Here is a 26,518-nt window from a genome sequence, read left to right as displayed (position 1 = left end):
CCTCCCAAAGTGCTGGGATTACAGGCGTGAGCTACCATGCCCTGCCCTGGATTGTTATTTTTTTAAACATAAGTAGCTTTTTAAAAATTATAGAAGTAAAAATGCTCATTTTATAAAAATTAAGGAAGCTCAGGGAATATAAGTAAAAATACAATAAAAAATTTCGGTTTCACCATTCAGAGATAACCCCAGGCAACATTGGTACATATCCTTCTAGATTAATTTCTATGCATATATATATGTGTATACACACACACACACACACACACACACACACACACGTTTATGTCTACATCTCCAAATATGTTAAACTATGGTTGGAATGGTATGTACATACTGTCTTGTAACATAATTTAATTTTTTTTTTTTTTTTTTTTTTTTTTTTTTTGAGACGGAGGCTTGGTCTGTCACCCAGGCTGGAGTGCAATGGCGTGATCTTGGCTCACTGCAAGCTCCGCCTCCCGGGTTCAAGCGAGTCTCCTGTCTCAGCCTCCTGAGTAGCTGAGACTACAGGCGTCTTGCCACCACGCCCGGCTAATTTTTGTATTTTTAGTAGAGATGGAGTTTCACCATTATTGGCCAGGCTGGCCTTGAACTCCTGACCTCAGGTGATCCACTCGCTTCAGCCTCCCAAAGTGCTGGGATTATAGGCATGAGCCACTGTGCCTGGCCATGATTTAAATTTTTTAACTTATATTAATAATCTTCCATGGTGCATGACTGCACACTAGATTCAGTTTATTCATCCATTATTCAGTTTACTTAACAGATATTTACTGCACACTTCTTGTGTGCCAGGCAGTTTTTCTAGCTGTTGGGGGCTATAGCACTGAAGAGGAGTGCTGAACAGGAGCCTGCTTTCTGTCTCTTCTTCCCCACCTAGATGCTGAACTCTCAGGTCATGCTGGATATTCAGTACTGGAGACTCATGGAGCTCAGCGTCTAGGTGAGGAGGGAGGGACAATAAGTCAGGAATTATGTATGCATAGATACCTCTAGGTATTGATGTGTACGCTGAAGGATATAAAATAGGATACCACAAGGAAGAGTGAGCTGTGTGTGGTTGTGGTGTGGGATTTGGGGGAGGGAGGTAGGCAGGGAATTGTCCCCCTTTCTAGGTGATGAGGAGAGGCCTTCCTGAGGAAGTGAGTGTTAATTTGAATGATGAGAAAAGTCAGGGGAAGGTGATTCCCCATGATAGGAATGACAAGTGCCAGGGCCCTTGGTGGATCGAGCTTGGTGCACGTGAGGAATGGAAGAAGGTCCTGGAGACTGCAAGCCGGTGACCAAAGGAGAGAAGTGTGTGTGAAGAGTGTGGAAGGGGATGCAGGACAGAGAGTGGGATGTACTTATAATGAGAATCCACTAGACAGTTTTAAACTGGGAGTGACACTATCTGATGGCTGTTTTTGAAAGGTTCTGCTTTGTGCAGAGTGGATTGGTGGGGAGCAAGACTGGAAACGAGGACCACTTCAGAGGCTCTTACAGCAGTTCAGGCAAAAGAGGTTGGTGCGCTTAATTTGGGGGTAGCAATGAGGATGATGTGTGTTTTTTTCTTCGGCATGCATTTGAAGGTGTAGCAGCTGATAGTACATGGGGAGTGGGTAGAGGCCAATAGGGAAGGAAAGGAATGACTCAAGGATGACTGCTAGGTTTTTTTGCTTGAATAAATTAGCTATATTTTGAGAGGGTGTAGGTTAGGGGAAGAACAAATTTAGGAGGGTTATGAATCAATCAGTTTTGGACATAGTTCAAGATACCCATGAGACTTGCAGGTGACAAGTTGTACGTATATCTGGAGAAAAGTCAGGTAGAAAGTGGCATATAAATCTGGGAGGAAGGAAGGGTAAGATAAATTTTTAAATTACCAGATATAGATTTTAATTAACATGATTGAGAAATTATTGAGTACAGAAAGAGAGAAGTGGGCTGGAATGCATGCAGAGATGTCATCGTCTTTACTCAATCCCAAATTGATAGACATCCAGGTTATTTCATTTAAATTATAAGTGCATTTAGTGAACACACCTTTGAAATCTTGTCGGATATCTCCTGAGGAAAATTTCGTAGAAGTAGATTATAAGTTGCATGTGAAGTGCTTGAACGGAGTCTACCACATAGTGAGCTCTTGATAAATATTTGTAGCCTTGGTTTATCTTCATCATTCTTACTGTTACTGAGTGAAAGGCTTTCAGTTGGAAAGACAACATAATGGCTCACAATTCAGACTCTAGAGTCACAATTGCAAGTCTGGGTTCAAATTCTGGCTTTGCTCCTTACGAGCCACAACACTTTGGGTAAGTCACTTAATCTATTTCCTCATGCATGCCGTGTGAAAGATACCAAAGCTCTTTGGAGGGTTGTGAGAGTACAGGTTAAGTGCTGGGTCCTCCCTGGAGCATGTGGCCTGTGGCTGTACACAACTACAGGTTGGATTCCAATTTCTCCACGTTGTCCAGGGTAGTATCTAGTATCATTCTTATTAACCTTTTCCAATCAGTAGAAATATGGTTTCACGTCATTTTCATGTTTATTGCCTATTTATATTTCTTAGTATGTGAGTTGCATATTTTTATTTGTATTGAAGGTATTCATCTTACTTTAGCATCTTTTTTAGCCATTTGTATATCCTAAGTATAGTGATACTTGTCGTATTTGTTGCACATATTTTTTCCCAGGGAAAAAATCTTCACTGTGCTCAGTTTGGTGAGAAAGATGGTTTTATAAATCATTGCTATATAATATTATATGTAGTAATGTAAGCATATGCATTACGCCCTGAGAACACTGGGGAAGGTTGGATTTGGAACAGTGCACACTGAAATTTGAAGGATGAGTTGGTATTTGTTAAAAGGGCAAGGAAGAGTGGAGTGGGAAGGACATTCCGGGTAGATGATCTGTCTGTGTGGGAACACTGAGGCACCACAGAGCCTGACACGTTTACACATTTGGTGGAACTTGAGCACGGGGCCACTGTGAGGAGGTGCACAGAGATGGCACTGGTGACTTAGGCTGGCATGAAAAAGCTAGAGCCTCATGCCATGTTCAACTTGCCAGGGAGAGCCATGGAAGATTCTAGGCATACAAAACTGAATTTGTGCTATGGGAGGATCAGAAGTCCTGAGACCAGTTAGAAGCATTGCATTTGTGCAGGCTGAGGGAAAAGAGGCCCCAACTAGGCCCGACTCTGGAGGTTTGTCCTTATTTACCTAGTAAAGCTGAGGGAGTGGCACAGGCAGTAGTCATAACTAGAGGCATTGTGCTGCCCCTGCCATCTTCTATCATGTCCTTTTTATAAAGCTTCTGATTAAACTTACATAATAAAAAAGGATTTGTTAATTAAAGCTCTCAAACACAGATTTATTGATGCCTTACCCTCAAGTTGCTAAACGTTCAAGCGTCCCCACATGTGGGTACTTCTTCTGTGAAATAGGTAGTAGCTGGCACTTATGGTGAGATGGGATTTACTAGAGTAAGATTTACATTGAGCAAGAATTTATGATGACTTGGGCAGTAATAAAACCAACAATCATAATTTATGTTTCATGTTAATACTTTGATATTAGATTATCTACTTATTGTTCAAACTAAAATGAGTCCTCCAATTTTAATACCACTGGAGGACAGGATTTTAGACATTATGTTTCTGATAAAGTGAGAAGACAAAAAAGTAGTCCTTCTTAATATTTTTATGGCCATCTTACAATATTGGCCCAGCTTATTAACCATTTTTTTGTGGCTTTCCCGTGTGTTGCTGCTAAATCATATCTCCTCCCATCTGTATTTGTTCATTTTCTGTGTGTTACTATTACCAACATTATCATTTCATTTTGGACCCTGACATCCATGCTAAATTTATTTTACTGGATTTATTTATTAGAATCCTATTATTACACCCTGTATATTTGCTATTTTGCCCATTTTTTTCCATCCACAGATAAGTTGGATATGATTCCTATATCTTCATCCAACTCATTAATGAAGATACTGAGAAAAACAGAAGTCTTTGATATCTGTCTATATCACTTTTGTCCAGGTTGACATCATCCTATGAATTAGCACTCTGAGTAAGGCTGTGGTAAAAGCAGCCTCTTCACTCTGTTTACACAGCTTGAATTTCTTTACCTTGCTAATACTCATCTTTGTGTATTAGAAAAGATTTTGTTCAAACAGAGATACATTTTGTTGTTTCTGATCCTTGCTTTTCCCAGTACAACAGCTTATCAAGTCGAGGCTAAGGATGGGCTGACGTGCATGGGTCTGAGGTCTTCTAGGATTCCTTTCTTAATACTGTTGATCATCTTATCCAGGATCAGTTATCAAGCTCACAGGCCTCTGTGTCTGTAGGATTTTATTTCTTAACAAGAATGCCGCTTTCTGAAATAGCTTTGCCAAATATCAATTATTTTAGGTGCTGTTATGTTTTTCATACTCTGTTCCACTCTTACATAGAAGATGTTTCACTTGCTTAGAAGATGTTGTAGACCATGGTCTGAAGCCAGAGCTAAAGGGTTTATTTTAGTTGTTGTTTCGAGAAGCATAATCTAAGATGATGCTTAGGATTTCGATATCTGGGATTAAATAATGTCATAAAGAAAAAAATTTTGAATTATTTTGGAGTGGAGAGCTTCAGATTCTGACCCTAAAGAATGTTAAGAAAGCATTCAGGCACATTTTGGTCAACATCTGTGCATTGAAATCTAGGTCTTAAAACAGTTTATATTTTAAGATTATTTCAGCAGCAAGACAAGAATTTTTTAATGCCAGTACATTTTGTGACAGGTTAACTGGCTCCCTAAGAACTGTATTTGGCTTCCAAATGTATTTTGTTTGGCCCACATAGTGTTTTTTTTTTTTAATTGGAATTGCCAGCATTTAAAAATAAGGATATTTCATAATAATAATAAAAAACTCAAAAAGCAACAACCTGGATTTCCTGCCCTTTTGGAAAAAACTGGAACATCTGTGGCTGTACTGACTGCTCGTCCTCTGTGGTATAATACAGACACAAGGAGCTGGCAAGGGGCTGCCCGCCACCCTGTGTCATGTGAACGGCTCCAGTCATTTCATCTGGCTGGCTCTTGGAGTATGTTCGAGTTTGCACCTGCTGAGTTGAGAGCTTAGCCAATTAAAAGTGTACTTAGAGTTGGAAGGAGAACAGTAAGATGGCAGTTATTTTCCATTTGTTCTCTGAACATGGACTGTCTGGTCTTTGTTATAATGTGATTAGTGGAAGTGCTTGGTAGAGCAGGTGGTGTTTCCCCCAGCAACAGTATTCATCGGACAGGTCGGAGGAGAGCTGAATTTCTAATCACATTGTACATCTACCAGTTTGTTCCTGCAGGTGACAAACAAGGTTTTCTGAAAACAAAACAACCGTAAGTTTCTTATGATACTTAAAGTAGGGAAAGCAGGTGCTGGATCTTAGTTGGGTAATTTGAGAGCTAAGACCTGAGATGTTAGGTGATTTATCTGCGAACCCCTACCTGTCACCTATTCAGTGGTGGAATAGGGACTGGAGTCCAGGACTCCTGACTCCAGCTTAGTTGCTCATTTTACAGTTTAGTGTAATGGCCTGGAGCTGAGATTTGCAGTCAGAGTTGGCTGCAGGTCCCACTTTGCTTCTTACTAGCTGTGTGACCTTTCTGTGCCTCAGTTTTCTTATTATAAAAAGAGGGAAATAATATTAATAATACCGATCTTATAGGATTGATACGAAAATTAAATCCAATTTTGCATTGAAAGAACTTAGAAAAGTGGCTGCTCCTTAATAAACAGTATGTAAATAATGCATAATATCTGAAATATATGTATAAATTATATTTTACATGATAGAGTTAGCTAAAACCAGCATGTTACCTAGATAGAATTATTGTGTAATTAGTATTTTTCTCCCTCCTAGAATTTAGAAAGGCCTTTAGGGATAGTTTTACTCTATGTATTACCCCCCCCCCCAAAAAAAAACCAAAAAAACTTCAATTTGAGCCAGTATTCTTTTTATTAATGAATTTTTGTATAGCAAACAGGTTCATTCAAAAGCATAAAGTTTGTCAGCTTACTCTTCAGAATGTAGACAAACAACTGAATGGTATGAAAATATTTTAAGTCCTCACCAAGGACTCTCTTTGAATGGATTTGCTTCAGTCACCAAATAAATCTTGTACGTGTGGTGGATATAAAGCACTCCTAGATTACGGATTTTACAAAGATAAGGCTCTGATCTTAGCTTATAGTGGAAAAGAGGGTGGAAGGAAGGGAGAGAATGATTTCCGTAATACCTGGTATGATAAGAACAATGCTTAAAGGGGAAATTGATGTCCAGTGGGAGCATAAACAGAGCACTGTCTCTGGTTGGACATAGTGGTCAGCATGAGAACCAAGAGGAAGGCCGGGCGCGGTGGCTCACACCTGTAATCCCAGCACTTTGGGAGGCCAAGGCGGGCGGATCACGAGGTCAGGAGATCGAGACCACGGTGAAACCCCGTCTCTACTAAAAAAATACAAAAAATTAGCCAAGTGCAGTGGCAGGCGCCTGTAGTCCCAGCTACTCAGGAGGCTGAGGCAGGAGAATGGCATGAACCCGGGAGGCAGAGCTTGCAGTGAGCCGAGATCGCGCCACTGCACTCCAGCCTGGGCGACAGAGCGAGACTCCATCTCAAAAAAAGAAAAAAAAAAAAAGAGAGAGAGAACCAAGAGGAAGAGATGCCCCCAGGAAAGGAGTAGAGGAGGTGGAAGAAGATTGCGGAATAGACATGTGAATTTTAGTGTGGACAGATGTCTGAGCTGTTGGTGGGCCAGCCTCCTGATATTTGGCCTGGAGCTTCAAAGAATGTTAGGGTTAGTGATATAAATGCTATTTAAAGCTTTGCAACTCACTATGGAAGATGGATTGTGTGAGGCCCTTGCCAGAAGGTTGTAAATTACATATGCCAGAGGGTGAGGAGGGCCTGAGCCTCCAGAGCAGTAGAAATGGATTTGAGGGAGAGGATGGGGAAAGAGTCAAGGCATGTTTTAGGTAAAAGTGGCAAGTCAGGTGGGAGGTGTGAGGAAGAAGGAAGAGTCAGGGTTACTCAGAAGACACTGGTGCCATGGGCTAAGACTGGGGCACAAGAGAGCAGGTTTGGAGGGGAAAGTGAGCTTAATTCAGTACATCTGGAGTTTTTGAGGAATCTGAAATATCCAAGTGGATATGAAGCATCAGAATATTTTGTCATGCCTGAAGGAACCTTACTTGAGTGGATTTGTGTAAGTAAGCAAGAAATTGTCTAGTGAATGGTTAGTCTGTGACTGGGAAGAGGCCAATCCTGGGAACATGGATTTGGAAGTAATTAGCATGCAAGTGATGTTATAGCCACAAGCACAGATAATACTGTTCAGTCAGGAAGTGAAGAATGGAAGGAGCAGTGGGCTAAGGAGCCCCACCAAGGAAGCTAAGTAGGAATAGAATCTGAATGGCATCTCAAGTCAGTGAGAGAAGGAATGGATTACCTAATAAGTGGTGTTGGGATAAGTGGTAACCATTTAGAGGGAAACAGAAAAGGTGGGTCCTTGACTCAACTGTATGCTGAAATTAATTTTATATGACATGAAGCTTAAAATGTGAAACACCTTGAATGTACTTGAAGGCAACATCAGGACAATTTGCATGGTCCTGGCATGAGAAAAACCTTTATGGTTAGAAACCACAAAGGACAAAATAGAGAAATCTGATCTAGTAAGAGTTAAACAAAATACTCACTGGAAAGTAAAAGTGATTGGGAAATCTATTTGCTATGTATGTAACAGAGTTAATATGCGTATTAAGATTTTTTTCTTAGCAATCATTAAGGAAATGATTAATGCCCAATTAGAAAAAGGGGCAACAGAGAATAAACAGCTTATAAATAAAGCATTGCAAATTACCAATAAACATACGAAAGGATATTTTAATTACACAATAAAAAGAAATGCCATTTATGGCCCAACAGAATTTTTTTTTTTTTTTTTAAAGACAATCCTTGGTATTAGTGAGAAGTACTGGGAAATGGAGATGTTCCTATTTCTTTTTAGAGGTAATTTTTCGTCATGTTTTCCTGCATGTTAAAGATTTCTTGGAGGAATGTTCTTCAGGTTGTTTAATAATAGAGTGCGTCATCGTTAAAATGGAAGAAACAAGTTCATTCGTTTGGTAGACGTTTATATTTATTGAAGACTGTTACATACCAGTCACTCTTATAGCGTAGTTGAGGAGGGATATGAGTAGTCAGATATTACTCTAAAGTATGATAGAGTGAGTCCTGAAAGATGGAAGAATGGAAAGTATAGGAGACATTGCAGGGGGCAATCCATGGAGGCAGTGGTTTTGGGAGAGGCCTTGAGACCAAAGGGAATGTGGAGTGTTTGGGGAGCTGCTGTGGTGTGGAGAGGAAGGGGTTCATGGCCGTCTCGAAGGGCTGTGCCCACAGTGTGGAACTGGAACTGTGTGTTGAAGCAGTGGGGAACCTAAGCATGGAAGTGATGTATTCAAACTTGTCTTGACATGCTGAGGTTCATAACGGACTGGCTCTTGAATTAACAGGGAAGTCCACACTGCAATGGAGATTACTAAAACTGACATGGAGGATCCTGAAAAACAAAGACTTTGGAAGACAGTCTATTTTTAAAAGTTCCCGGGAAATGCAAAGGAATTAAGAAAAAAAAAATTGGCAAGATTATTCTATTTGAATAATAGACCAAAAAGTTATTTTGGGGAATGAATATCCTGCATTATGCACAGTGATAGGTTTGTCTTTATCATGTAGCAAATGTTAAATTTCAATACTATTTTCCTACATGCAGAATGCATATTGAAGTATGATGCAGTGGAATCCCTAAGCAGCCGAGCTATCCCCTAACTCAAGTTCCCAGACTGTCACAGTTCACAGTGCCCGTCGTGTTTTGTTAATGTTTTTCATGATGCTTGTAGTCAAAAGAATTACCTAACAGTTCTCTTTATGAAATAGCTGGGTCCAAACAATTTAATGAGTATTTATGATCAAGCACTTTAGTAGCAGTTTGAAGAAATAACGTGTATCCACTTAAAAGGAAAAATATAATTGTCCATCTGTCTCTGTGGGGGCACATTCCAAGACCTTCACAGATGTGAAAATCTTTGGATGCCCAAGTCCCTAATATAAAATGGTGTGGTATTTGTATATAACCTGTGCTTATCCTCTCATATGCTTTAAATCATCTCTAGATTACTTTAAATCATCCCTAATACGATGTTAATGCTATGTAAGCAGTTGTTAAACAGTACTGTTTTTATACTGTTTTTTTATTATTGTACTGTTATCTTTTATTGGTTTTGTTTTCTGAATATTTTCAATCCAAGGTTGGTTGAATCTGTGGTTGCAGAACCCTGGGATATGGAGGACCTATGGTAGTATTTTTATTTCATTCTTAAAAAGCCTTAATTGCTGATGAGATGTGTGAAGCTATTGAGTACTGCATAGCTTCTCAAATCTTGGAAACCAGCACCCTCATTTCCATTTCTACATTGATTTGTTTGGGTAGTACTTGAGTTTCATCCCAGCAATTACTAGTCCCTCCCTCTCTCCACCAAAGATAAACATACGACGTCAAACAAAAAAAAGTAGCATGACCAAATATTGAAACTGTGGACTACCTTGAACTAATGGTTTTCAGAGTGTTGGACAGATGTGGCTTTGTTTCCTTCAAACACTTAGATATTCTGATAGCTCTGTCAGTTTGCTTTGGTATCTTGGGGTGCCTCAGTGCAGTTTGAGAGCCAGAGCTTTAACTTAGGTTCCTAGTGTTGGCGTACCTGGGTTAGCATGCAGCCTAACAATGAAAGTATACTGTGTGGGCATATAATCATTTGTGCCTTGGTATTCAGCCAGCTGGCTTAGAGTTTTTGGTGTCTGCTTTGTGCCAGGTACTGCTTGGACACTGAGGGTTACAGTGAACTCAGGGACGTGTTTGCTCTCAAGGATCTGACAGTCTGGGGAGAATTATAAGATTAGGAAGTGAAGCAGTAGAGCAGAAGTCAGCAAACTCTTTCTGTAAAGGGCCAGGCAGTAAATATTTTAGGCTTTGTGGACCGTTCAATCTCTATCCCAGCCACTCAGCTCTAACATTGTCATGGGAAAGTAGCCGTAGGTTGTACTTAAACTAATGCGCGTGGCTGTGTTCTAGGAAGATTTACAAAATCAAGAGGCGGGTAAGATTTGGCCTATGGAACGTGAATTATGCAACCCCGTGACATAAATATAATTAAAGTGTTGTGGAAGCAGCAGATGGCATCTAACCTGTGGACTCTAAGAGTTGATGACAAACATACCTCCTGCTAGGAGCATCACTGCTGACTTGAGGAGGGTGCAGATGAAATTAGTAAGAAGGGAAAATGGGTGCTGGCCTAAGGAGTCCTGAAGGGTCCGGCAGCTGTGGAATGGCAGCCATTTTAGCGTGGCCCGGACACACAGCAGGGGCAGTGTGCAAGGCCTCTTTCTAGGTTCTGACTCCAGTTGTATGGATTGTATATTTTCTCTCTTGTTCTTTTTTGTTTTGTACCTCATTTTGGTCAGTCATGTCCTGCAGTAGCTTCCAGAGAATGGGTACATGGAAGGTGATGTATCTTTTGACATCTTGCATGTCTTTGTAAAATATATGTTATCCACTCAACAGTTTGAGTATAGAATTCAAGTGTGAAAATAATTTTCACTTGTATTTTGGAAGGTGTTCTTTTTAGCTTTTATTGCTAAGAAGTCTGGTGTGTTTCTCCCCTTCTCAAGAATATTTATGGGTCACACACCCAGTGTCTCATGTACACCCGTAACCTGCTCTGGAGGTGTTGCTGTCACCATCTCTGTGTTGCAATGGGGGTTTGTCCACACTCACACCGCAAGTCACAGAGGCCTGACTTGAGTAATTTATTCTGATGTTCTTATTCCTGAGCCCTTGTGTATGGCCTCCACTCCCTGGAAACTTGTAACATCTTTGATACAGTTATTTTGATATTCTCAGTGATGCATCTTGGTATCAGTCTTTTCAGATTCCTTGTACTGGGTTGTGTGGGGTCTTTGAGGACTAGATTTTTGCTAGGACTAGACGTATATACTGATAAATTTTGCGTACATCTCTGTTACTGCAGCTATGTACTAGTTAATCTCCTTGAAACATCACTTTGTTCCAGCTTCCCTCTTTCTGAAAAGCTATTCATGCCTTCCTGTGCAATCTAGTCTTCCCAGATAGAACTTCTCAGTCTGGCCAAGTTTATGTTTTTCGTAAGTATTTCTTTCTTTTAACTTGAAGAGCCTCCTACACTTCACTTCAATAACACAATGGAGTCTACCAAACTGCAGAGTTTATGATCCTGAAAAGCCTTCTTCACTGGGAGTTAATGCTGGAGGAATTTAAGATCTTGTGGGAGGGAAATGGGATAAGGAAAATAGTTGCTGGTCAAAGTTTTTAAACAACGTTGATATTTCCTCCTGGGAAACAGTAAAGAAAGGGACACTAGGAAGAATACAAATGAGCAATGCAGGTATTGTTTACTGCCTGTGTGATTGCCCTTGTTTGGCTCAACTCCCAGCATCTCCACTCCTGTGGATGGGTGACCCACTCGTAGGCTTATTTACCTTTACTACTGTAAAGGTCTTTTCTCCCTTGAGTGTTCCAGCTTAGCATTTAATTTCTTTTGAGAATTAATGACAAGGGAGTTATCTCATTGTATGGCAAAAAGATAGATTCTTGAGATAAAAGATGCTTTGGGCTCTCTTAATTCCTTTCACCCTGACTGTGCAGGTATTGCTTGAGGCCTCCTTCTGCACACAAGGCTGGAGGCCTCAGTGCCACCAGGCTAGGTTCGTGCCAGCAGGACATGCTGACTCATTCTCTGTCACATTTCCTGCTCTCTCTCTACCTGCCTGTCCCCACCACTGCCACCATATTTATGTATATATAGAGAGGGTTGGGGGACAGGGGAACAGAGAGAAAATAAGCAACAAAATGTGTTGGGACTACAGTTTCTGGTATTTAGCTTTACTTTTCTCAACTCTTTCTAATTTTCTTCAGCAGAAAAGCCCTAAACCTCGTGTACACTGGAACCAGAATTCTCAAGGTTGAGAAAAATACAAGTCAAAGTATATGTATGAACACTTATCTTCACAAACAAGGCCTTTAAAAGCTCAGGGGCACGTGTTGACAGGACCGAACTTTGCCATGTGGGGCCCCGGGCTCAAGTTCTGCCTGTGCTTTATGATGGCCTAAGATTGAAGTCAGCATAGAACTAGATATTTTTCTTTCCATTCAACAATCTTACAAATTTATTCTGCATGATTACTTTTCTTTAGCAGAAGGGTTTATTGACTTTTAAAATCCTTTAAAATAATTAGTATAGGAAACAAACTCATCACCCTTGGGCAGGAAGAATACTGCCCATGAGCATATTTTGTCTGGCCTTCAGAATGTGTAAAACATATGCATTATTTTCTTACATTTACAAACTTTGGTGCTTCATTTAAAATGCCAGATTTCTACCTCATCTGGAAAAATCAGCATATTTGGTAAAATGAGGCTGGTGGCTGCCACTTTTATGCTAGGCAGAGGGGCTGCAGTTTGCACCTGCTGTGAACACGTTTGTTACTTTCTTTGCCCCTGCATATTTGCATTTGCACCCTGTTGCTGCATCCTAATTTTGAAAGTTAGCTCCTGAAATTCTATAAAAATTTATGCTCCTCTAAGGAATAAGGCATTGACAGGGGAAAAAAGTGAATTCTGACAATGTTTCTATCAGGAGTGAGCAGAGAAAAGCTTCACAAGCATCCCTTTTTTTCTGAAAGTACCTCGGAAGGCTCTGTTTGTGTATTGTTCTGGCCCACAGTAAGTCCATTTGAAAATTTTGCTTGATGGGGAAGTCTGATGTGTTATAAACACAATATTGTATTGCCCAAATAGACTTGCCCAGAATTCTCTGTATAAATGTATCACACCAGAAAGTCTTCTTTATTATCCTGCTTAAGTTAAGCAGGCTTCAGTGACACTGCCGTTGATCCCTCTGTCCCTGGGCACCGCCTTCCTCCTGCTCACTGACCTCCTCAGCAGAGTCTTTGATCCGTGGCTGTTGCTGGCATAGGCTTTGTTCGAGCTCGCTACTGTCTGCATGCCTGTTCCCTGCCAGCAGGAATGGAATATTACAGCTTTGCTTTGGGAAGTCTCTTATGTGGATCCTGAAGAGAGCACGCCTCTCTGCTCCAATGATGGAGGCTGAAGCAGGGAGGGATTAAGTGATTTACCCTCAGCCATACCACTAATTAGTAATAGAGCCAAGATTAGCATCTAAATCTGGAAGCACCTGGTCCAGAGCTCTTTCTCAGCTGCCTCCCTCCACCCCTTCTTGCACTTCTTCCTGGCATGGCTGTAGGGCCTGTGTCTCTCTTTAGAATAATCGAAACTTATAGTGAGGGACTGTTTCATTTCAAGATAATGTTTAGCCAGTCAGTGAATATGGTTTATGATTATTTTAGTCAGAGTTTGAGTTTTAGGGTCATGTTTGGCTCCATTACTCAGTTATTCTTGTACAGTTGTATAATTCTGTAAATTCAGCAACTGGCATTTTAGACATTTTGTGAATACATTTTCATTCTAGTAAGTAAACTCAGTGACCCTGGAATTGACTAGGAAGTTATTCATTCATCCAGAAAATAATAGAACACTTTTGAAATGTGTGCTCACACCTTGTGCATGTTTTGGTTATAATTAAGCTATTTGGGATTCATTTCCTGGGTTTTTGACGGTACTTAACAGTAGCCAAGAAGAGATCTTGCCATCTGCTTTCACTAAGAAGAATATTTTTTTGAATTCTCTCAATGGGCTCCAGTTATTTAGGTGTTGGATCTCCATTCTTTTATCCAGTCTCCATTTCTTATCTCTTTTCCCACTTTTTGTATTTTGTTCTGAAAGATTACTCAATCTTTTTCTTATTTTAATTTTTAATATATGTTTAACTTCTAAGAGCTGTTTTTATTTCCTGTTACTGCTTTTTCATTGCATCCTCTTGTTTTTTATAGTTATGCCATGTTTGCTCTGAGGATACTATTTAGAGTTTTTAGGTTCTTTTTTTTTTTTCTTTTAAGTTTTCTTGTTTCCTATATCATCCCCATTTTCTCTGGAAGTACTTTTTATTTTCCTTTTGGTTATCCTAATTTCTCTTTAATATTTTACCTTTGCTTATATGTTTTGTGATCTTTGGTGCCCTGTGCCAATGTTGTAATAAATGAGGCAATTTTAGGTCTGACACAAGAGTTTTCAGTGTATCAGAAGGATCTTGTTGGCTGGCGGTGTCCCTCTAGGAAGAAAGGATGAAGGGTGGATGGGAATTTCATTACTCTAGGGGATCCCTAAATGTCCAATGTGCAACATCTCCATACCGTTACCCTAGTTTTTTCTTTTTAAATTATTAAATTTGTATGAAATAGAAACTTTCCATCACCATGTAAATGGGAAACAAAACTAATTATTATTAGTCATAAATGACTAAACACAAGTTAACGTACTAATAAAATACATAAAAATATCAATCTAGGTATCACTTAAAATTGTCAAATTCAGTCTCATGCACTGCTTTTCTACATTTTAGTGGGGTTGGAGTAGAGTTGATAGCCATGTGCTTATAATTTCGTTGTAATTCTATAATTATAGTTATAATCTTTAACTTGAAGCCCATCATTTGAAAATTGGCCTTGTAGTGGATACCTAAAGCAACAGCTGTGTCCAGTTATTGATGTCACCACAAGCCAGGGAAGCTTGAGTTTGAGTATCTCCAAAGTCTCTAAATGTACAATGTTTCAGAATCTGTCAGAATCTATTCGAATGTTTGTGTGCACAGTATAAGGTGAGCCTTCAAAACAATCTGAACACCATCTGGAATTCCTCTCCTAACCTAGGACTGACTGCATTGCACAGACGATGGATATTTACGTATGTTTGAAACGACCATCCTGGATGGTGAACAATAAAAGAATGAGGACTGCTTCAAATTTCCAGTGGCTGTTATCAACATTTATTCTTCTATATCTAATGAATCAAGTAAATAGCCAGAAAAAGGGTAAGTGCATCAGCCTTCCAGAGAATGAACAGATTGCAGTTTTATTTCCATTTTGATGACGAAGCAATTTTGTTGCTTTATTGACCCCTTTAGGATTTTGTTGGTTAAAATTCATTTTTTTGTCATCTTTTTTCTATGTACTTTTAGTTTCTTTTAAAAAGATCCCTAATGATAGATCAAAATATTATTTTACTATGAAAAAATATAATTTACGTACAATAAAATTTGCCTTTTTAAGATTCAGTTCTGTGAGTTTTGACAATGAATATAGTTATATAACCACCAGCACAATCAAGATAGGGAACAGCCCCGGCACTGCAAAAGCTTCCTGGCTCCTCTGTAGTCAGCCCTTCCAGGCCCATCCCCTGCCAGCACTGCCTTGTCTCCATAGACACTGTTTTCTGTCTCTATAATGTTACCTTTTTAGAATGTCATATCAATGAAATCCAAATATTTTTAAATGTATTATGTTACATCTTAAATATATTAAGAATGTTTATGTAGATATTTTATAGCTTATTTATGTAAAGAAATTATCATCCTCCTGCCCCTTGGTTTAGTTTTTATATTATTTCCATATTTAAACAGATCTCTTTTCCCCAAGGTCATTCATTAAATTACTTTATTATTATGATTATTGCTGCTTTATAATGTGAGTACTTTTAATGTAATATTTGTGTTCCTGTCATATAAATAGCTTTATATTTATTGCTACAGTGAATATCATACCAACCATGTACAAAAACAAAAACATTTTTCATAAACATTTATAGAATCTGAGATGGACTACCTTTTTTATTCTATAGTTGCCTTTTCCCCTTGTTTCCCTCCTTTCTTCCCTCTTTCCCTCTCTCTTATACCCCCCTTCTTTTTAGTCATTTTCTTTTCGGGGTGACTTTTTTCATTGCATAGTGCTTACATATTCCATGATGTAATGTTATTTTATAGATGTGAATAAATACTAGTAGGATTGTAATCTTCCGAATTGTTACTTTCCAATTGTTTAGGCCCACACCAAAAACATATTTCTCAAATGAACTCATGAGTTTATTACTGTTTAAATTTAATATACTTCATAATAACCTAAAGATTAGTTATGGGAGTTCTACCAAGGGGGGCAGTCTGGTAGCAAGCAATGAAGTGGGGGTGGCTAGGAGTTTCAAAGTTCTGTTTAAAGACTTGGAGGGCACATCATTTTTACTTAAGAATTCTTTGTTTTTGTTTTTTGTTTTTTCCTCAAGTGGGGCTATTGAAGATTCAAGAGGTGCTAGAATCCCCTCAAGCCCTCTCTTGGTCCCATTATTGAATCTACATGACTAGCCACTCAACCCCCTTAATTTGTCTTAGTTGCTTGGAAGTGGAATTTTTGATAGCAGCCTAACCCCAAAATGGTCTAGTAGCTGGCCCACTTTCATCAGTTTACCCTTTAGTTTTTTTTTTTTAACCAAAGCTGCAGAAAGAAATAGAAAACCAGTCTATTCCCATGACTGCAGGATCTTCTCTGAAAAAAAACAGGGGCTCTCTGCAGACACACATGCTTGTGTTTACAACTGAAAATGTTTGACCTTTTAGAGTGCAGTTGACTTATTCAGCATATTCTCTGTGTGTGTGTGTGTGTGTGTGTGTCTCATTCTCCAGGGGCTCCTCATGATTTGAAGTGTGTAACTAACAATTTGCAAGTGTGGGACTGTTCTTGGAAAGCACCCTCTGGAACAGGCCGTGGTACTGATTATGAAGTTTGCATTGAAAACAGGTAATTTTAATGTACTTTAACTCGCAATGAGCTAGGTTGAATTGCAGAAACGACCCTCAGTTCTTACTTCCTTGTTGCTTGTGAAACTAAAGGGTTATTTCCTGCTTGTGTTCTGTGTGCAGCAGAGTCTGCCGTGACCTCTGCCTCATTTTTCTCCTGTAGGGCACCAGGCATTATGAGGTGTGATGGCAAGGTGAGAAGAGGGGACAGAGTCTGCACTGGCTTTCAGTGCAGATCTGGTAGATAAGACTGTCACTCAGATTTCTGCCACCAAATAAAGCCACATGGCCATACCTTGCTTCAGAGAGGCAGGGAAGAACGGTCTTAGTGTGAGTCCAGAAGAGGGAGCCTGAAAAGTTTGCTGAAGAGCACACATGCCCACCACAGGCCAAACAGAGAGGAAGTTAGTTCTGTCCCTCTGCTCCCCTGGGAGGTCACAATAAACAAATAGTAGCAAGGCTGTGGGTTTTGTGCAAGGGAGTGGACACTAGGAGTATGAATGACTAGAAAGGCTGTCAGAGGAGGTGTAATTCTGGAGTAGGCACAGTCAGTTTTCTCAGCAGAAAAGGAATAGGAGGACATTCTACCCTGAAAGAATATTGGGTACAATGGCTTGAATGTATGAGATGGCATGATTTGGAGAATTCAGGTGTTTTTGCATTGCTGATGCCTAAAGAAGCCTCGCCATGTGAGAGGTTTAGAAGGAGATGAGCTGGACCCATTCAAGTCCAGAGTCCTAAGCACCCAGCCCTAAGGCTGGGGCTGGGTGGTTGGTGGGGGCAGGAATGCAAGAGGCATGGAAAGTCCTTTCAGTAAAGTAAAAATTTTTATAAGAAGTTTGAAACATACATGGACAACAGTAAAAGGAATATAAGCATGCTCTGGAGAGATATCAAGGGCTGTGGAACAAGAGAGGAGAATATCATTTTGCCTAAGAGATACCAGGGGAACTGGAAGAATTTTGAAAACAGAACTGAAGAGGAAGTTCTGTTAAGAATAAACCATGAACCAAGGCAGAGGAGCAGAGGAGTTGCCAGTTTCATTTCCTTCATCAGCATCCATTGAACATCATCCTAGCATGAGGAGCGCTGTGATGCACTGGTCCCTCAGTGAAGGGGTGGAGTGTGAACAGTGGAAGTCAGCCTACAAAGGGAAGGTTGAGGTGGGATTTTGAAAGGCATGCAGAAACTCCAGCTGTTTGGAGTCATCTATGCTTACTCTACTTTTGGTACAATGAGGTTATTTTTCGTACCCCCACGTTGGTAAAATTACTATCAGTCTGTTTTTTTCAGTCTTAAAATGCAGTACAACCTATCATGTTTTTGCAGCAAAAAGGGCATAAAGTATTTTACATTGTATTTTGTGTTAACCAAATTTTTATGGAAATTATACTATTAATTTTATTTGCTAATTAAAATTCAATTTCTCATCTTATTGCAGGTCCCATTCTTGTTACCAGTTGGAGAAAACAAATATTAAAATTCCAGCTCTTTCACATGGTGATTATGAAATAACAATAAATTCTCTATATGATTTTGGAAGTTCTACAAGTAAATTCACACTAAATGAACAAAACGTTTGTAAGTATTTGAAAACAAACTCGATTTTAAAGTAACTCAAGTGTCACTTGTTAGTACTGTGGTGCTTTCTAGTTTTTTAAATTTCATGTGTTATGCTAATACTTTTAATTCACTCAGCAACCTTCCTATGAATTGTAGATGGTAGCCAAGATCAGAAGGAAGCAAACTTTTCTTCTGGCCAGTCAAAATAGCCCAGAATTCAAGCTCCTTCCCTCAGTTCCATACTCTTTCCTTAGCCCCCTTGACTCCTGCGTACCTTTCAGAATTTCTCAGATGCCCCTTGCTCTAGGGCGTAGTCTTATCTGGGAAGCTACTGAAAAATGACAGTATTAGAATCAGAAAGGCAAATCAAGACAGACTGTAGGAGACTCAGTCAATTAATAGTTCATTGTGTTTTACATATCATGTAATGTATTGGTAGCATTATAAATAATATTGGTCCTGATCATGATTAGAATAACAGTATTGGGATAAGAAAATTGAAAAGCAAATTAGATGAGTGTAAGGAACGGAGGAGATGGATACATCAGCAAATCTTTGAGCACCTACTGTGTGCAAGAGAAGCTCTGCAATGCATGTATAGCTGTCCTTTAGAGGATCTGGGTCTCTTGACAATTTGCTACTAAATAAAAGTATGAAAATTAAGTGTCTGTGGATCTAAAGATGCTTTCTAAATTATATAAAGCAAACAAGATTATATATATATACACACACACACACACACAAAGTTTGTACTTACCATGTGTAAGCATGAAAAATTCTTCATAAGATTTTTAATTTCTGCATTTCTTAAAATCACCTGAAAATTTGGGTCATTCTGAAGCAGAATGTGGGTCCTGTAAAAAAGCTGGGAATACTTTTATCTCCTGATGTCCTAAGGAAGCAGGAGCACGTAGATTGTGGGTAAAGCTGAATTAGCATTAGAAGAACATAAGAAAGATTTTCATTAAATTTCTTCCCTATCTCAGTTTCTAGAAAGCAAGTTAACATTGTCCTCACATGTCTGTTTAGCACAAAGAAATGCAGATGGCAGTTAATGGGAGCTTAGGAGAAACTTCCCTGTATGCTCTAAAGAAAAGAAAGGGAACAGTGGCTTTTTAAAATCCTTGTATTTGTAATTATGGCCCTTACTGTCTTTAGCTTGAAATGTTGGATATTACTTGTGTTTTTAAGAGTAGCCCAATGCTATTTAAATAAAATGTAAATTATGTGGACTTTTCACGGAGGGAAGCATTTTAAAGATGAGCGTTGTCTTAGTAAAATACTCCCGTGTTTCATAAATTGTAAGTTACTACATCATGTGACATCCTGAATCATTTGAAAGAAGAGCTGTGTTCTTGGAAGCCTCTTGTTCTTTTCTGGTCACACTGGCACCCTGAACTTTCCCTGTCCTGGCACTAAATCAACTTCTTGCCTCTCGTTTGTCTGCATTTTTCCTTTTCCACAAGCAGCTGCCCACTTATAACTTCTTTTTAAAGCATCCTCCACTGTCCTTATACAGCTGTGTAACTGTTGACTTTGCTCTGTAGTTTAGACTGTAAATCCACATGTTCTGTGTCCTGTACAGCCCTAAACACTTTACATAAATCCAGTGTCGAACACTGTGTTGGGCAAATTTTAGTTAAACCTATTTTTAAGAACTATTTTTAAGTTCCGAGATTCATGTGTATTGGTTTGTTCTGCCCTTTTTGTTATTTAGCATATTCAGCTACCCTAGCCCTGCACTGTCCTGCAGTTTGGGGCTTACCATGACTATATGTAATTGGTCCTTGAGCTTCTAGGATAGAAATGAGGCAAGAAAGGGTGAGTCTATGGATTTCTTCTAACTCACCTTTACTTTACTGTTATTTGAGGAGGAAACATGCAAGAAAGTCCAAGTCTCTCTGATTCTCAAACCAGAAGGCCTACATTTCATAGAATGGAACATGCTCATACCTTCTTTGTTTTCCATTGGTCCAAAATTTTCCATGATTTATCTGCCCTTAGGGAGAGTTAATGATTTTCAAGGATACATTACTCTTCCTGCTACCTTTTTTAGTGTCCTAGATTCTCCCTAGGAGACGCTCAAACCTTTAAGCATGGATTTTTTTCTCTTTACCTTTTGTAATGCAGCTTCAGAGCCCACTGTTCTCCTAAACTTCTCAGATATTAACAGTAGCCTTGCCAGTGGTTTTTCCAGAGTCTTCCTCTATAAACTGTTTTATTTGGCCCAGGTAACAACTATTTGTTTTTATTTCGATGATCCTGGATTTTCTCTGGTTTCCTTCCACTTCTAGGATTCCCTCTCTGGATTCATGTTGGTGTTTTTGGCTCCTCGAAGGTGTAATTGTCTATTGGCAGCCCCTAAAAGGAACTTTGGCTGGTTTATGTCTTTGTGTTCATGCTCTTTTCTACCACTACACCCAGTGAGTTCCTTTTAAGTCTGCATCCACGGTTCTGACTCCATGGTATCTTCTTCCCTTGACGCTTACTCATCCACTGCCAGGCTTCTGTGTCTCTTCACAGTGGTTCCCGATTCCTTTTGCTCCTCTTGCTGCTTTCTGAGCTAGAAACTTGAGAGAATATTGGTTGTTTCCCTTTTTCATTAGAACCAACCCTTTATTTCTTTGATGTAGTCATTTCTTTGAAATGTCCATGACATCTTTTCCATACATGGCATCTTAGTTTATATCCTTGTTACTCTAGCCAGGATTGCTCCAGTGGTCTCCTAATTGGTGACTTTATCACCTGTCTCAATCCCCCGCAGTCTGTGTTGTATACCACTGATAAAGGAACCTTTCTGACACACTTCTTATATCCTGCTACTTCTTCACAGTAACCATTGGCTTCTTAACTCAATGCCTTAGTCACTGAGACAATCCTGCTACTATTTAATGGTATCTAAAATCAGTAATGCCCATAGCATTTCTCAAGTGGGTGACATCCCCCAGCACGAGAGACTCTGACACCAGGAGATGCCTGAGACAGCTGCAGAGGAAACAGAGAGAAGCCTTTACCAAAGGAAGCTTTCTATATTTTGTTATTTTCTTAGGGCTGGCCTACAGCCATACAGAGGAAACTCGTTTTCTTCTCTCTGATGTTGCCTACCTGTAGGTTCCTGACTAAATGACACTAGAGTACTGTGGAAATCTAGTTCCTGTTTGTATTAGAAAATGTGCTGTGGATTTAAAACAGCCAGCTAATAAATAATTTTCTTAAATTTACCTGATTAAGCATTGGGAGCTACCTCTACAAATAAATAATATATTCCCCTTTTTCAGAAATTTGAGAGAATGTTGGCCGTTACCCTTTCTTATTAGAACCAACCCTTCATTTCTTTGATCCAGTCATTTCTTTGAAATATCCAGGACATTTTATCTTTTCTATATATGGCTTCTCAGTCCATGTCCTTATTACTAGGTTCTAGAGTTTCCTTTTAAATCTTGATTATTGATTTTTTGATCAAGAAGGAATAGAGTTTATAAGTAGTTGATTAGTGGAGTTACAGAATGAAAAATCATTACTTATTTTACTGAGTTTTCTCTTGTTTCCTTTTTTTAAAGCCTTAATTCCAGATACTCCAGAGATCTTGAATTTGTCTGCTGATTTCTCAACCTCTACATTATACCTAAAGTGGAATGACAGGGGTTCAGTTTTTCCACACCGCTCAAATGTTATCTGGGAAATTAAGTTTCTACGTAAAAAGAGTATGGAACTCATAAAATTAGTAAGTTTGAACATAGATTTTCTTCCTATGACATTAAAGAAACCGAGTAATTTTTTTCAAGAAGACTTAAGGTGGTATCAGTGAACTTTTGGATTATTTAGGAAGTAAATCAGATACCTTTCAGGGTTCATTAAAAACATCATGTATGATTTAAAAATCACTTGTTAATTATTAAATGATATGTAACCATTATAGATAGCGTAGGAAATTAGGGGAGAAATAAGCTGTGATTCTACCACTTGAAAATAGTAAGTACTGTTTTTGTATATTCCCGTCTGGACTTGTTTATATGCATGTTTTTATGTAAATGAAAGTGTACATTTAATTTAGTGTAGTATTTTATCTTTGTCTAATGTTTTGAAGCATGTTTAGCCAGAGCTTAGCCATAGAGAATTTTTTAAATAAATCTATAAGCTTGAATTTATCAGTACATGCTTTTTCCCTCTCTTTTTTCAATCCTGTTTATGAATGGCCTCTAAGGAGTAATGAACAACAGTTATGAAAAGTTTGACAGCTGTTACCTGGAAATGCTCCCTTTCAGCCTTTTACTCTTTTTCTTGATAGATTTGGAGTTTGCTTAGTTAGAGGTTTAAGAATTAGAAGACCATCTCGTGATTTTACAGTTTATTTGTTCAAGTTGCTCAAGTACATAGATAAAATAGTAAAGATAATAAAAAAGATTATTCTATATTTCATACTTTCTTATTGTTTCTCTTTGACAACCCATGTATTTCATTCCTAAAATAACAATAGTCAGCTAGCGCCTAGCCTATATGGGACAATAGCCTATTGCTTCTAGGCCACATACAAACCTGTATGGCGTGTTACTGTACTGAATAATGGAGGCAATTGTAATATAATGGTAAGGATTTCTGTATCTGAATATAGAAAAGATACGTAAAAATATGGTATAGAAGACTTTAAATGGAGGAGTGGCTTCAAGATGGCTGACTAGAGGCATCTCGTACTCACCTTCTCTACAAAGAAGAACCAAGATAGGGAGTAGTAGATCATCACACTTCAAATAGATCATCCTAGAGAGAGCATCGGGATTCAAGAGAAGTGACAGGAAGCACCTAAAGCAGGGAAGGAAGAGGAAAGTGAGGCAGCCAGCAGAACACCAGCAGTAGCTCCACTGTTAAAGTGCATTCCATGTTCCCAGAGTCCCCTGCCTGCAGCTGCTGAAGCACAAGTGGGACATGATGTCCCACCGCTAAGGCTGAAGCATGAGTGAAGCACAGACTACAGCTACTGAGACTAGAATGCAAATTGTGCGTTCCCCACTTGCATGCCTATGGCTACCATTGAAAGCAATCTCTCCCTCCTCAGTAGCAGGGCCGCAGCACAGCCACTGCTGCTGTCCACCTGAGCATTCTGGAGGGAGCATGGAGAACACTGCATGCCTGCCTACCACAGCTAGTGTCTACATGTACTACGAGAGGGCCTGAGGCCAAGCCCACCCAGCTTTGTTCCCTTGCCCTGGTGCCAGAACTTACAGCCTATGGGCCTAGGAATCACCTAGCCTAGTCTACCACCATCAGCACCTGAGCACCTCTCCTAGGGGCCTGAGATTGGGCCCACACACCCTGCTGCTACCTCCACAGCTGGTACCTACTGCACACGCTACCTGCGGGCCTGAAGACTGGCCCACTCAGCACATTGTATCTACTGTCAGCACCAGAGCGCACTGCTCAAGACCCAGAGGGTTATCCTACCACTGCTACTGCCATCACCGACACCACACCTGCTGGCCAGGGGCCTGAGAACGTACCCAGCCCACCACTGTCAATACCAGCATCCAATCAAGCCACCTGGAAGCTCAAGAATTGGCCCCCTTGGACCCACTAACAATGGGGCCAGTGAATGCCATCCTGGGGTCCAAAGACAGGCATACTCAGCTTACCACTTCCACTGCTGGGACCCAAAGACTGGACCACTTACACCACTCTTATTCAACAATAGTACTGGAAGTCCTAGCGAGAGCAGTTGGGCAAGAGAGAAAATAAAAGGGATCCAAACTGGGAAAGAGAGAGTCCAATTGTCACCCTTTGCTAGTGATATAATCTTGGATCTAGAAAAGCGTAAAGACTCCCCCAAAAAACTTAGATTTGTAAATAAAGTTAGTAAAGTTGCAGGAGGTAAAATCAATATAGAAAAATGAGAAGTGTTTCTATATGCTAATAATGAACTGGCTGAAAAAGAAATCAAGAAAGCCATCCCGTTTACAATAGCTACAGAAAAATAAAATACCTAGGAATAAATTTAACCAAGTAGTTGGAAGATCTCTATAAGGAAAACTACAAAACTGATGAAAGAAATTGAAGAGGACACAAAGACATTCCATGCTCACAGATTGGAAGAATTAATATCATTAACAGGACCAAACTGCCCAAAGCAATCTGCACATTTAGATTCAATGCAGTCCCTACCAAAATGCCAATGTCATTTTCCACAGAAATAGAAAAAACAATCCTAAAATTTGTATGAAGTCAAAAGAAGCCCAAATAGCTAAAGCAGTCCTGAGTAAAAGAACAAACTTGGAGCCATCACACTACTCAACTTCAAAATATATTAAAAGGTTATCTATAGTAATCAAAACAGCATGGTACTTGTATAAAAACAGATACATAGACCAGTGGAACAGAGTAGAGAATCCAGAAATAACTATGTTTTTATAGCAAACTGATCTTTGACAAAGGTACCAAGAACATACATAGTTGGGGAAAGGATATCATCTTCAATAAATTGTACTGGGAAAATTGGATATTCATATGCAGAAGAATGAAACTGGATCTCTGTCTCTCATATACAAAAATCAACTCAAGATAGATGAAAGACTTAAACATAAGACAAACTATAAAACTACTAGAAGAAAACATGGGGAAAATACTACAGGACATTGCTCTAGGTAAAGATTTTATGGCTAAAACTGTAAAAGCACGGACAACAGAAGCAAAAATAGACAGATTATATTAAACTAAAAAGCTTCTGCACAGCAGTGGAAACAGTGGAGTGAAGAGACAGTTGGTTGAATGGGAGAAAACATTTCCAAACTATTCATCCAACAAAGGACTAATATCCAGAATCTACCGTGAACTAAAACAACTCAACAATTAAAAAATTAATACTCCCATTGTAATGTGGGCAGAGCACATGAATAGACATTTCTCAAAAGAAGACATATGGACAACAGGTATATGAAAAAATGCTCAATATCACTACTTACCAGGGAAATACAAATTAAAACCACAGTCAGATCAGCTCACCTCTGTTAGAATGGCTATTATTAAAAAGACAAAAAAAACTTATATGTTGGTGAGGATGTGGAGCATGGGAAGCTCTTATACAATGCGATTGGGAATATAAATTAGTACAACTACTCTGGAAATCGGTATGGAGATTTCTCAAAAAACTAAAAAGAGAACTCCTATAGGATCCAGCAGTCCCACTTCTGGGTATCTGTCCAAAGGAAAAGAAATCAGTATATCACATTTTCTTTATCCACTCATCTACTGAGGGACACTTAGGTTGATTCCATCTATTTTCTATTGTGAATAGTGGCATGATAAACATGTGAATTCAGGTTTATCATGCCACTATTCACAATAGAAAATAGATGGAATCAACCTAAGTGTCCCTCAGTAGATGAGTGGATAAAGAAAATGTGATATATACACACAATGGAATTCTGTTTGGCCATAAAAAAGAATGAAATCATGTCACCTTCAGCAACCAGGATGGAACTGGAGGCCACTTTGCTAAGTGAAATAAGCCAGGCACAGAAAGATAAGTATAGTATGTTCTCACTCACTCATGGAGACTAAAAAAGCTGATCTCATGGAGGTAAAGATATTATTAGTAATAGAATGATAGATACTAGAGGCTGAGAAGGGTGTGTTGGTGTGACAGGGGCAGGAAGAGAGGTTGGTGAATGGGTACAAAGATATAGTTAGATAGAAGACACAAGTTCTATGTTAGATAGCCAAGTAGGGTGACTGTAGTTAGCATCCATGTATTATATGTTTCAAAGTAGCTAGAAGACTTGAAATGTTCCCAACACATAGAAATGATAATACTCATGAGATAATGGATACCCCAAATACCCTGACTTGATCATTACACATTTTGTGCGTGTAACCAGTACTCACATGTATCCCATGAATAGTATGTATCAATAAAATGTTTAAAGAGATAAAAAATGGTACACCTGTGTAAGGCACTTACCACAAATGGAGCTTGCAGGACTAAAAGTTTCTCTGGGTGAGTCAGTGGGTGTATGTGAGGGCCTAGGACATGACTGTTCACCACTGTAGTCTTTATAAACATGGTACAATTAGACCACACTAAACTTATAAAACTTTTTGTCTTTCTTTGGTAATAAATTAACCTTAGCT

The 26,518-nt window shown here is 39.2% G+C and overlaps 1 protein-coding gene across 1 annotated transcript in view; it reads left to right on the top strand.

Annotated features, from left to right (window-relative positions):
* LIFR (LIF receptor subunit alpha) overlaps window positions 1–26,518 on the top strand; it is an 81,637-nt gene that overhangs the window by 10,920 nt on the left and 44,199 nt on the right. Inside the window, exons 2-5 of the mRNA XM_032135207.2 lie at window positions 14,925–15,085; window positions 16,724–16,838; window positions 18,279–18,418; window positions 21,961–22,124. Coding sequence (XP_031991098.1) covers window positions 14,947–15,085; window positions 16,724–16,838; window positions 18,279–18,418; window positions 21,961–22,124 — 558 coding nt within the window. The 5' untranslated portion in view covers window positions 14,925–14,946. The remainder of the gene's footprint in view (window positions 1–14,924; window positions 15,086–16,723; window positions 16,839–18,278; window positions 18,419–21,960; window positions 22,125–26,518) is intronic.

The sequence above is a fragment of the Hylobates moloch genome, unplaced genomic scaffold (genome assembly GCF_009828535.3).
Source record: "Hylobates moloch isolate HMO894 unplaced genomic scaffold, HMol_V3 SCAFFOLD_17, whole genome shotgun sequence".
NCBI classification, from domain to species: Eukaryota; Metazoa; Chordata; class Mammalia; order Primates; family Hylobatidae; genus Hylobates; species Hylobates moloch.
Note: the sequence above shows the minus strand (reverse complement) of the source record. Positions and strands in the feature narration are given on the sequence as shown.